The following is a 13,159-nucleotide window of genomic DNA, read 5'->3' on the forward strand; positions in this document are numbered from 1 at the left end:
TTCCCCCCCATTGAAGGTTTTTAAAGCCTCCACATGACATGATATTAGTCAAGGAAAATTAGTTTGGCAAGCAGTCTTAAGCATGGACTGACGTCAGGGGAGACCAGAAGGCAGACAGAATGTCAGAACTAGGCTATGACAATGGTCTAGAGGGGACAGAAAGACTGGTAGAGGGAGGGAGGGCAATGCCCATGGCAAGAGGTGAAAACAGGAAAGTCATTGCTGATGGAGACTTTCTAAGCCTTGGCCGCTGATTATCAGGGGTAGAGGTAAAGATGTCTGCCAGATGACTAGGAAAAGAATTATAATGCCATTGAGAGAAAGAAGGGAGAAGTGGGGAAGAAAAGAGAAAAGGATCTTGATCTGTTACATGTTGAGATTTATTTTTTATTTATTTTTTTTTTTACAAATAGTTTATTGTCAAATTAGTTTCTACATAACACTCAGTGCTCATCCCCAAAGTGCCCTCCTTCATGCCCATCCCCCCTCCCCCCCACATGTTGAGATTTAAATACCAGAAAAATATTTTGAAAAAATATTCTCAGCCAGACAAAACAGTTGTGGGGAGTTCTGTTGTCAAGTTGGGGTTAGAGATGATGGTTTGGGACTTCTTCTGTATCAGGAGGCAATCTAAGTTTTAAAATGATATCTCCTTGATAAATGGTAACCACCGTGTGGTCTCTGCAGGGATGTGGCAGAGAGTGGGAGGGACCGTGGTGACCGGGAGGACGCATTCCCTATCTTAGGCCAAGTCATCATCGCTGAGCAGGAATGTGTGACCAGTGTTAACACATTCAGGTTTTTGAGGAGAAATCATAATTCTAGGGTTTTGAAAAATAGGATGCTTCCTACTAGTTAAATGTTGACAACTAATTTTTTTTAGCTTTTTTGAAAAACATTTTTATTTATTTTTGAGAGACAGAGCATGAGTTGGGGGGTGGGCAGAGAGAGAGAGGGAGACACAGAATCCAAAGCAGGCTCCAGGCTCTGAGCTGTCAGCACAGACCCCAACGCAGGGCTCGAACTCAAAAACCACAAGATCATGACCTGAGCCAAAGTCGGATACTTAACCAACTGAGCCCACACAGGCACCCCAACGACTAATATTTAAAATACGTAAACACTATACAGGCCAGACAATACATATCTGTGGTCAGCTCTACCTCATGGGCTTCCAGGTTGTGGCTTTTAAACTATCCAGGTGCCATTTGGGAGAGAGAGTTGAGCAAATTGGGAGGAAATCAGGAGTGTGCTGTGGGGAACATGAGCCTCCCTGGCTCCCCAGTTCACCTGTGAACCAGGGCTTAGAGATGGGCCCTGGGTTTTTTCAGCCACTTCATGTCTGGTGGGCTCCCAGGTTAGCGGGAGCAAATGCCACCACCTGCATCTGCCATGGCTATTTCTGTTCCTCACCTGGAAGTCACGTAGTAGCCGCTGAGGTTCCGATAGTTTCCACCTTAGATGCCACTTGGAGGAGGAGCCTGCAGCCTTCACCTCGCCACCTCCTGCGCCCAGCTCCTCCCTCCCTGTAAAGGTGTCGTGCACCTCAGTGTCCGAGTTCTGGCTTCTGGCCGGAGCAGACATTTATTAGCACATCCTAGATGCTTACCTTCCTATCAGGAAGCTACTCTGTTCCCTAATTCAGGTGCTCTTTGTACAATTAAATCTTCTTTTTGCTTCTATCTTCAGAGCAAGTGGAGGAAGGGTTGCTTCTTTAGCTTTCAGACTCTTCTCTGTCCCTCTGTGGGTTCTCAGAAACTGTCCTAAGGGACTTGGGAATTGTTGTGGCATGGAGATGAGGAGGCCCTTCGCCTATTTATATTTTACCAAGACTTCCTTCAGTCCGGGTGGGTAGTTTTCCACTCAGCCCTCAACCCTGATCACCTTTGCATTATCTATTTCTGTTCCTATTCTCGGTTCGCTTTGGGGGTGGGTGAAGGGGTTTCAAGGCAGAACATTTGAAAAGACCTAACATCCTCACTTGCAGACAGTCTTTGTTAACAGGATTGAAGGGCAATGTCATTTTCTGCTGTCTTCATTGTCTGTTTCTCGTTGGAAAGAATAACTCCCGGACTGGCTGGCCTAGAGCTGCTCTTGAGCGACATAACTTTTGAGAAGGTGGCACCTAAATGATGTCTGGACAGGGCCACCTGGCTGACTCAGTCGGTTAAGTATCCGACTTTGGCTCAGGTCATTATCTCATGGTTCATGGTTTCCAGCCCCTCATCAGGCTCTGTGCTGGCAGCTCAGAGCCTGGAGCCTGTCTTCAGATTCTGTGTCCCCCTTTCTCTCTGACCCTCCCCTGTGCACACACACACTCTCTCTCTCTCTCTCAGAAATAAATTAAAAAAAAAAAAAGATGCCTGGACATTACCCAGTGATGCTTGCAAGCAGTTATGGGTATATTTGGCGGCCTTCACACCCTAATTAGGAAGTGACGAGGAGGCATCTGGTCCTCCCTGGGTGATGTTTCTTATCAGCTCTGGGCAGCAGAGCGAAGTTGTCACTCATGAAGTCTGAAAAGAGGAAAGATCAAATTAGCATCTATACCAGCCACACCCAGATCTGCCCTGCCAAATATACTCTACCCGCCCAAACACACACTCCACCAAAACATCCACCCTTCACGAAGCGACATTCCTCATTATGTATACTATTATAAGTGCATTTTAGCATCTATGAACACATATCTAGATTCCCTCCTACCCTCAAACATCAGAGCACACAACACACTGAAGTGTATACTCATTCAGATATATATGCCACCCTCCCTATCCACACTGAGACACACACACACACGTACACACACCCACTCCTATAAGAACTACACACTGCACGGGGTGGGAGTGAGCTGATGTCCTCTGTCTAGAACACCTCAGCCCAGCCTCTGCCAGCAGATCGGCTTTGCTCAACCTCAGGGTTCCACGTGTGGTCTGGAAACTGAGAGGTAACCTTGGCAACCAAGCCAAGGCCTTGAAGGCCTAACAGGACACCGGGAAAGACAAGAGTCCTGCACAATGAACTGGCTGCTCCTGACTGGGGAGTGGAGCGACAGGCCTGTGTCCTGACCCCACAGACAAGGCCATGCTGAGGCCTAAGGAGAAGGGACCCCATCAGGGGCATCGGGGTGGGGGGAGGATGTGATCTGAAGAAGGCAGTGTTGGATGCTGTGTGTCACTTTACAGTAGGCCACATAGGTGCCCCATACCAGTGGGCATCCAGGACCAGGGGGGTCGGTTGGTTGGGATCACATGGCACTGGAGTTCCTGGTCCAGATGAGACATAAACTGATGTCCACCCGCACCCCCACCACTACCTGCCCGCTTGACAATGGGTGGAGTCACAGGTTAGCACAGTGTGTCAGGACATTTCATGTTCAAAATCCAACCCAAGGCCCTTGGGTGGGGAGGAATGAAATGAATGAAGAGGGAGAGAAGTAGGAAGAAGAGAGGGGAGAGGGAGAGACCCATTGTCTTTATCCTGATACTCATATTATACCTTGATCATGCCCAGGAAAGAGAGGCGGCAGGCAACATGCAAAGGGAAAAAGTGAAGTCTGGAGTTTTGAGCTCCTAAGGATCCTGGTCCCAGCAACTGAAGGGCAACTTCAGGAAATTTAAAGAAAAAATTGGGCTACTATAATGTATTTGCCCTTATAAGAAACTGATTGACAGGGTGCCTGGGTGTCTTGGTGCCTGAGTGGCTCAGGTGGTTAAGCATCCAACTCTTGGTTTTGGCTCAGGTCATGATCTTGTGGTTTGTGGGATCAAGCCCCTCATCGGGTTCCTCACTGAACGTGAAGCCTTCTTGGGATTCTCTCTCTCTCCTTCTCCCCCTCTCACTCTCTCTCTTTCTTTCTCTCTCTCAAAATAAATAAATAAACTTAAAAAAAAAAAACAAAAAACATGGAAACTGACTGAGAATCCAAATCCTGAGTTGGTCACAACTACACTGTACAGTGACTTGAAAACTTTGAATGTGGGATAAATAAGCCCCCTCTCCCTAGGCTTGTGAGTAGAAAGAAAAGAGAAGAGGAAAGTAGGGTGCATGCCTTCTGGTTCTTACTGATGCTCTACAGAAAGCACAGGAAGTAATCACCAATGAGGAGGCTAAGACGCACCCGGGCAATGCAGACAGTTTGCGCCACCCTGTTGCACCGTCCTCTGGGGTAACAGCTCTGTGGGACCACGTGAAACTGCCGGCCATTCCTCTGTAACAACCCCACAGGGATGCCACCGGCCAGTGAAAAGGGCACCGTATTTGAAGTCAACAGATCTGGTCCTGGCTCTATTAAGAACTAGCTGTGTGACCTGGTGAGTGATACAAAAATCTACATAAGGACAGAGTTTTACTTCCTAAGGCAAAAACAAAACAAAAACAAAAAAAAAGCAAAACAAAACCCCAAACAAAAAAACCCACAAACATACACACACACCAAAGAAAACACAAAAAACAGGTGGTCTGTCACAATACTTTTTTCCCACCAGTTCTAGATAAAATCAAGACCAAGAACACCCAACCACTGTCAAAGACACACCCAGGAAGATGTTAAGTATTTTCAGATTTAGGTGCTGAACCCCCCTGTACACCTGTCTATACTTTGACCCACTTCCCCTACTTCCCTGGTGGTGGACCTTGGACGGTTCTGGTCTGGCCGACACCTGGTCTCTCTAGATGGTTGCAGTAGAGGTCATCCTGTTTCCACTGCCAACCCCGTTTTCTGTAACAGAGCGTTTTCCTCTCGGCGAGCAGAGGTGAGGGTCTCATCTGGCCCAATCCAGCTTTGGGGAGGAGCTGGTGAAGGGGCCATCTAAGAGATGTGTTTCACGACACCTTCACGAGCCACATGGAGCATTGGAGTAGAATATTTGCAGTCTAAACTGTCCTGGACAAATGAGTATAGTAACTTGTTTTCTAGCAGCCTGCAGGCTGTTGTTGAGATAAGATGTCAACCTCTAAAAATATCACTAATAACACCAAACCGTAGATTATAAATGCCACATTAATGGTATGGACCACATTAATTCTGTAGTAGGAGAATGGTCAGTGCGGGTTTTTGGAGCGGAAGACCAAGCTTCAACTGTGCCTTCAGGAGTGTGGGAATTTGGGAGAGGTGAGAAGGAGGCAGTGAGGTGCCCAGGGCATAATGGCATGAGCCACAGTGCAGCACAGCCTGGCACATTCAGGCATACCTGGAACGGGGACCATGTTTCAGGGGCTGGGGATCATGGGCAAAATGTTGGGGGCTCTGGGCTGCACGGCCTGATGCTTAGAGAACAGTGAGGAGGATAACCCTGGAGCACAAAGTGGCAAAAACCTAAAAAGGTAGACAAGGCCACATTATGAAAGGTCTTAATATTAGGCAAAGGAGTCCAGAAAGACGGGGGTGGAGGGTGTCTCAGAATGATCTGAGCAAAAGAGCAAGCGAATGCAGACCTGTAGGAATTCAGCCCTGCTAACAGCAGGAAGGGTAGTTTGGGGATGGAATTTGACCAGTCAACTGCAATCAACTGGATATGAAGAACCAACAGATCTTGGGGCCAGGTCTGAGGAGCCAAGTACAAGAAGAAGTCAAAAGTGAGTGTGAGTTTTCAGGGTGGAGTGCCTGGGGAAGGGAAGGCATCTCTGACAGAAATGGACATCAGGAAGGGCGCTGGAGAAGACAGTGGGCTTAGACTGACACTGAGGTGGTGGCTGGACACCCACCGGGCAGGACAGAGCAGGTGGGGGGAGCAGCAGATGAAAGGACACCGGAACACACTATTCAGATTCGAAAGTCAATTGTGAAAAAGTAAGCAGAGTGGACAACACGAATAGGGTTTCTCTGAGGAAGGCAAGTGGAGAGAGAGAACAGGGAGAGGTTTGAGGCGACAGAGAGAGGGAACAGGGCCAGGATGGGATCCAGGGCAGACACAGCAGGGGAAGGAGGCTGAGAAGCCTGGTGCTAGGTGCCTGCGAAAAGTTGGAGGAAGTGCCTCTGGAGGTGGTCTGCAGGGCCCAGAGGCCACGGAAAGTAAGAATTTACAGAGGCCACTGGGTTTGACTCACTTAGCAAATATACAAGGGACATTGCAAATATACACGGGACATCAACATATGCCAGACCCCAGGATGTGGGCTCCAAGTTCTCTCCTCATTCAGCGGACTTCTGCTCAGCACCTGTGACCGTGGCCAGGTCCTGAGCACAGTCCTGCATGTGGACCGCGGGCACTGAGGCTGGATTCTTTCCCGCAGGAGCAGGAGGCGGTGTTTACAAAAGCTTCAATCCACAAGGAGGAAGGACGTGAGGGAGGGCTGGGGAGAGAGGGGAGGAGGAGGAAGAGGGAGTGGATAGGAAAACATGTGCAGTTGAGAGCAGGGCATTTATTCAAAAATTTTCGCATTCAGAGGAAGGTGAGACTAGAAAAATAACTCGAGGGACGAGAAAAGTCTTGCCAACACCGCTCCCACCCTCACCCCTCCAACAGGTAAGACTTGCTTGCTAGCAGGCAACAGAAAAGGCATCGGTGTAGAGGAAGGGCAGAACGTCTGGGGGAGACGGGCTTACTGCCGAAGTAAATAGAAGACTTAATCTCTGGGGCGCCTGGGTGGCTTAGTCGGTTAAGCGTCCGGCTTTCGCTTAGGTCATGATCTCGCGGTTCGTGGGTTCTAGCCCCGCATCGGGCTCTGTGCTGACTGCCAGCTCAGAGCCTGGAGCCTGTTTCAGTCTGTGACTCCCTCTCTCTCTGGCCCTCCCCTGCTCACGCTGTCTCTCTCTCTCTCTCTCCTAGAAATAAACAAAACATTAAAAAAAAAAAAAAAAAAAAAAAAGAAGACTTAATCTCTATTGCCGAGAGAAACCTATTGAACAAACTCGGCAAAGCGATAAAAGGGTGACAAAGCGTCCGAGTGAATGGGTCTGACAGTGGGCGCTGTAAGACGTGGGAGCCAGAAAAGGGACCGCGTGGGCGACGTGGTATCAGTAGAGGCTTCTTGGAGGAGGTGGCCGCTGACCTAGAAGGACCGGCAGAGAGGAGAGGAGGTCCAGGCATTCTGGCCGCGAACTGGGCGCAGCACTCCTCCGCGGAGAGGCTTTGGCCCCTCCCAGGCTCCCCTTTTTCTCCCCGCGCCACCCTCGGCCCGCAAGTCGGGCTCAGGTTCCCAGCACTGACGTCAGCTGGCGATGACCTCAGCGCAGGGGCGGGGGCGGGGGCGGGGGCGGGGGCTAGCGGCCGGCTCGGCCCCCGGAGCGCGCGGGGCGGGGCCAGGTGGGCGTCCGGCCCCGCCCCCATCCGCTGGCAGTAGCCAATGGGCGCCGGCGCGGGCTCCCCCGCCTCTCGGGATCCTATGAAAGGAGCGTCCCGGGTAAAGTCCCGGCAGAGCCTGAGCAGCGGCCCCGCGAACCGAGGAAGCTTGAGAAGCGGCACGTCCCACCGGAGACCTCTTGCTGCTTCCCGCCGCTGCCACCGCCTCCTGAGCCGAGGAAGACATGAGCCAGGCCCGCTGGACCGGGAAGAGATCAGACATGCTGCCGGAGATCGCCGCCGCCGTGGGCTTCCTCTCCAGCCTCCTGAGAACCCGGGGCTGCGTGAGCGAACAGAGACTAAAGGTTTTCAGCGGGGCTCTCCAGGAGGCACTCACAGGTGAGCTCACGCCGAGGATCCTGGCGTCCGTCGAGCCCTGCTGCTGGGGCTCGGCCCCCCTTCCTGCTTTGATCGTCTTTCCTCTGCTCCCAGAGCAGGGCTCCGTTCACGAGCTGCTCCCGGACTCGGTTTCCCTCCAGCCCCCACGGGCAACCCGCAGTCCCCTCCCCCCCACCCCCCCCATTCCCCTGGGTCTGCGCTGGGGTCTCGGTCCGTGTCCGCTCCGGTCGGGCGCGTTCGAAGGCGCAGACCTTGGCCCCGGAGTGCCAGCCGAGTCGCGGTTTTTGCCCCGGGAGAGGAGGCACCTGTGGGCCTGAGCGCGAGTTCGTTTCCCTTACTGAGACTCCCCGGGGCGCCACGGGCGACCAAGCCCGGCCAGCCAAGGGGTCCTTATGGGAGAAGAAGGCGCAATTGAGCCTTCTTAACAACTTGGAGTCTCAGCCGTGCTTCTTCCGGCCGTGCGCGGCTATGCTGTGCCCCGGCCGGTTGTTGATTCGTTTCGAAGTTGGAATCCCGGCCCCCTTTGTATGCCTGCCCCCCCCCCCCCCCCCCGCCATCCCCCTTAGCCATCTGCCACCCATTATGGTCCTGAGAAGAAAACCTTGTAGGTCGTAACTGCGCTCTGGTGCTGGCTTATGTGTTGGAGGCGGGGGCGGCGTGAAACGGGAGGTGGACAAGAGATAAGCAGCCGCTGCCAGACCTATCTCCCAGCTGTTTTCTAGCCTGTTGGCCGACGGTCTCGGGCAGCGATAGCCATCTCCCAACGTGCCCACGCAGATCCTGCCTTCTGAGGAGCAACACATGTCTCATCAAAAACAACCCAATTTCAACTCCCTCAGCCACTGCTCGGGGTCCCTGGCTTTTGAAGGAGGCAGAGGGAGCCTCTGGGGCCCAGAGTGGGGGACACAATGAGTCGCTGTGGATCTGACGATGATGGCAGCCTTCTTGACCTCCAGCTTCAGCTCATAGGTCTCCAGAGGCCCTGTCTGGACATGCCCTCCCCAGTCTCCCTCCTCCTCCTTAAAGTGGGGTGTGCCAAAAGCAATACACTGGCTACTTGGGACTGCCTCAGAGCTATGGGGCTCCCTCCCAACACACACATCCTCCTCTTATAAGGAAGGGGCCGGTCTTTCTCTACTACAGTGACAGGAGGGTTTCAGGAAGGTCCTGGAACTCATGAGAAACTCCATTGCTTACTTAAAATCTCTGGGTTCCTTCCTCTACTCCTGTCCCTTCATCCCCTTCCTCCCTTGTGGTGGCATCCACAGCTCACCCGCTCTAACCGGGGTCATCTCCCTCTTGTCCCGCCTCCGCAGAGCACTACAAACACCACTGGTTTCCTGAAAAGCCGTCCAAGGGCTCCGGTTACCGCTGCATACGTATCAACCACAAGATGGACCCCATCATCAGCAAGGTGGCCAGCCAGATCGGACTCAGCCAGCCCCAGCTGCACCGGCTGCTGCCCAGTGAGCTGACCCTGTGGGTGGACCCCTACGAGGTGTCCTACCGCATTGGGGAGGATGGCTCCATCTGCGTCCTGTACGAGGAAGCCCCAGTGGCTGCGTCCTATGGGCTCCTCACCTGCAAGAACCAAATGATGCTGGGCCGGAGCAGCCCGTCGAAGAACTACGTGATGGCGGTCTCCAGTTAGATCCCCCGCCACCCCCACCAGGCGCTCTGCTGTACTCATTCTGCCGTGACAACAGGCCACCGAATACCTCAACCTGGGGAACTGTATTTTAAATGAAGAGCTATTTATATATATATTATTTTTTTTAAGAAAAGGGGAGGGAAAAAAAACCAAAAGATTTTTTTTTTTTTTTAAAGAAAAATCCTTCAAGGGAGCTGCTCGGAAGTGGCTTCCCCAGGTGCCTTTGGAGAGAACTGTTGTGCGTTGAGTCTGGGAACCAGTGTCTGCCTACAGGAGGGGGGAGGAGGGAAGGGGTGGGCCCGGCTTGAGGGGAGTTGGGAGAAGCTTGGCTGGCACCCCAGGAAGATGGGGGAGGGAGCAAGCAAGGTTAGCAACTGTGAAAGAGAGGTCAGGATCTGCGTTGAGGAGAGAAGAGGGGCTCAGTTCAAACCTCTCACTCTCCCGAGCAGGACACCTGTATCCCTGGCCCCTCTCTTACTCAGGGGCATTCAAGCCTGGACTTAAATTATACTATGTTGCCTAATCTTCTTCCATTTTTCTGATGAGATCCAGGGCAGAGAGTGAAAAGGCCTCTCCCGATTGCTTCTGCCCTAAGCAGCTTTTCTTGAAATCACGACTTGTTTTCTGATTCTATGCTCAGGGGCCTAGTAGATGTTGCTTCCCAGCCAGGAAACAAAAGCTTTTTGTTTGGTGGGGGGCTGGGGGAGTAAGGCAGGAGTTAGAGGTTATTGGGGTTGGGACGGAAGGGTACTCTGCACAAAACCTTTGCTTTTGCTGTGTGCTGCTCTGTGTGTGAGTATGTGTGGTAATTAAGTTGGGGGTGATTGCAATGGAATTTTGGGACCCAAAGAGTAGCCACTGGGGATGTGTTTTTTGGTTTTGTTTTTTGTTTTTTCGTTTTGTCTTGGCCAAAACCCTTCTTTCTGGAACCACAGGAAAGTCCTGATGCTGCTGCTGCCATTATCCCTTCAAGAGTTGGCTCAAAAGCTACAGGGAACTCTAGGTTCTCTATTACTGCCTTCTTTTTAAAAGCACAACACTTCTCCCTAACTCTCCTGTTCTTCTCCCCTTCTGGTTGCGTCATGGAGCTACCCAGTTTTCCAGAACTAGAGCTCTCAACTCATTGTGCAATATGGCCTCCTGGGTCCCAGGAGAGTCTGAAGGAGAACTGGCTCTCAGAACCCCCTGGGGCCCCGGAGGGCTTCGGGAATCCCCTCCCCCACCCCCACCCCCCATCCTGGGGACTCTGGCTGGCTGGTCGGTCGGCCTGGCAGGTATTGCTCGGCCAATGGGAGAATGCCCCAATTTCTGCAGTACTGCTTGGTGTTCTTGTAGGGCTGACACTAAAAGCCTAAATCCTGGGCATTATTTCCTCCCCGGTGCTCAGAGCACCTGTGGGGAGGTTGCTGTCTCTCAGTACAATCCAAATTTGTCTGTAGACTTGTGCAATATTTACTGTTTGGGGTTGGAGCCCATGGAAATCTAACACTGGGACAAAATCTCCTCCCTTCGGTTTTTCAGTGACATTAGTGACGGGTCCTCAGAAGGCCTTGAGTTTCCCAAACTCGAAATCACTTTAGAAGGACGTTGCTAGAGCATCTGGTCTAGCTGGCTACCCTCCTGTCCAGCCCACCTGGCTGTCGTCCCTTAGTGAGGAAGCTTTCTTCCCCACGCGAGCGTCCCCCCAACTCCACTGCCAGTCCCCTCCCTGGATTCCTTAACTACTCAGTTCTGATTCAAAGGTGCTATTTACCAAACACTCCCCCTACCCATTCCACCTGGCCCTGGCTCCTTTTCAACTCTAGACTCCGAGCGGCCTTCCCAGACCCTGCTTCCAGCCTTTACTGCTTTAACGCTAATTTCAGGCCCACAGACCCAAGAGCTGATTTTCTGGCCTGTGGGTTAAGACAAAGCTGTGAATCACTGCACATGGCGTTGTTGCATCTCGTCTGCAAACAGGTCCCTGCCTTTTAAAAAAAAAAAAAAAAAAGAAGCAGCCTCATGGTCTCATACTTGATTTTTTTTCTCTTCTCTCTCTCTTTCTTTCGTTTTTTGTTTTTGTTTTTTTTTTCCTTTGATGTTCACTTTAAAAACATCCAGAGCTGGACTGTTGAGCAGGCCTGTCTCTCCTATTAAGTAAAAATAAATAATAGTAGTACGTTTGTAAGCTATTCTGACAGGAAAGACAAAGGTTACTAATTGTATAATAGTGTTTTTATATGGAAGAATGTACAGCTTTATGGACAAATGTACGCTGTTTTGGGTTACTTTAATAAAATTGTAGCAGATGCAGCCGTGTGGTGCAGAGAAGGCAACATTCCCACCTCACTAAGCGTTCCCCTCAGACATTTCCCTCAAATGCAAGTCCTTGGTGTCTCCTGGTGTTTCTCTTCGGTTATACTTACAGTTATACTCACAAGGCCGATAGCATGTTGGCTGGTATAAAAGAAAGATCAAGTTATGTGACAGCGCCCCAGGAAGTACTCTTTATAAACCTCATCCTTTAATGCATGTTCTCACTTCCCCCTGAAAACACTGGACGGGACGGGGTTCTAGACTGAGCGCTCTTTAGCCGGGTCTCATGCCTCCTGCCCTTGCTAGGCTTCAGCCATGCCCCCTTGTTTGTTCATGCAGCAAGCACGTACTGTCCGTAAGTGCGAGGCACTGAAAATAGTACAAATGATGAAGCCTCACAGCCTGAGTCTCAGACTGAGAAGGGCACTGAATCCCTTCCCAGGCTGAGGCAGGATTGTTGGAGAGTTCCTGGCACAGGCTCACTTGTCATCTCTGGGACTGCCCTTTGGTACCCACCATTCTTTTTTTTTTTTTTTAATGTTTATTTTTGAGAGACAGAGACAGAACATGAGTGGGGGAGGGCCAGAGAAAGAGAGGGAGACACAGAATCCAAAGTAGGCTCTAGATTCTGAATTGTCAGCACAGAGCCCGATGCACAGGCCCAAACTCACCAACCGCAAGATCATGACCTGAGCCAAAGTCGGTTGCTTAACCGACTGACCCACCCAGGAACCCATCTTTTTTTAAAAATGTTTATTTATTTTGAGAAAGCGTGTGAGCAGGGGAGGTGAGAGACGGAGAGAGAGAATCCCAAGCAGGCTCCATGCTCAGCATGGAGCCCCACACAGGGCTCCATTCCATGAACCATGAGATCATGATCTGAGCTCAAATCAAGAAATCGGACACAACCAATTAAGCCCCTCAGGTGCCCCAGGACCCACCATTATTAGACAAGAGCAGTTGGGCACTGGAGCCAGATGTATAACTGAAAGCCAAGGCTACCAGTTAGCTCAATAGCCGCTACTTTTGACAGCAAAGGTTAGAGAGCCAAAGGTTTGTTACCAATGTATTACTCCCTTTATCTGGATAGGATGTATGTGAGGAAATAAGAACAGCGTGTATCATCCCTGACTCTTGGGTTCTGTCCATGAGGTTTGAACACAGTCTTCCGCACGCCCCTGCCCCACTTGCTGGCTTGGCAATTTCTGCTGAGGTCACAAGCACATCGCCGACCTGGGCTAGTTTTTTCTTGGCCAGAGGTGGGCTGTATTTAAACTAAATTGTAAACACCTCGATTCAAGAACAGAATCACCCCTCGCCAATATACACACTTCATTTCATGCCTCCGTGGCCCTCATGAACAAACATGCAGATTGACCTGGGTGTCCTGGCTGGTAGGTAGGCCAGAGAGGCTGAGTGCGGTGCACTGGAGGGTAGATGAGGCAGGAAATGGGGCTTGGGGAGGCCAGCCCATCTGTATCACCAATAGAATTAGTGACAGGGAACGACTTATGCCCAGAGCTTATTTGAGGGAATGGTCCCATTTTCACCTGTAGCTTCTATCACAAATGTCGTAGGCACTCATTCGTAA

At 51.2% G+C, this 13,159-nt stretch overlaps 1 protein-coding gene across 1 annotated transcript; it reads left to right on the forward strand.

The window, feature by feature from the left end:
- Positions 1-7,342: 7,342 nt before the first annotated feature.
- On the forward strand, positions 7,343-11,565 carry BTG2 (BTG anti-proliferation factor 2). Its single transcript, XM_039227621.1, has 2 exons — positions 7,343-7,622; positions 8,939-11,565. Exons 1-2 carry the CDS (start codon positions 7,469-7,471, stop codon positions 9,271-9,273), a joined length of 489 nt encoding a protein of 162 aa, XP_039083552.1. The 5' UTR covers positions 7,343-7,468; the 3' UTR covers positions 9,274-11,565.
- The last annotated feature ends 1,594 nt before the right edge of the window (positions 11,566-13,159 follow it).

Source organism: Hyaena hyaena, unplaced genomic scaffold (genome assembly GCF_003009895.1).
Source record: "Hyaena hyaena isolate Hyena2069 unplaced genomic scaffold, ASM300989v1 scaffold_28, whole genome shotgun sequence".
Taxonomy (NCBI): Eukaryota; Metazoa; Chordata; class Mammalia; order Carnivora; family Hyaenidae; genus Hyaena; species Hyaena hyaena.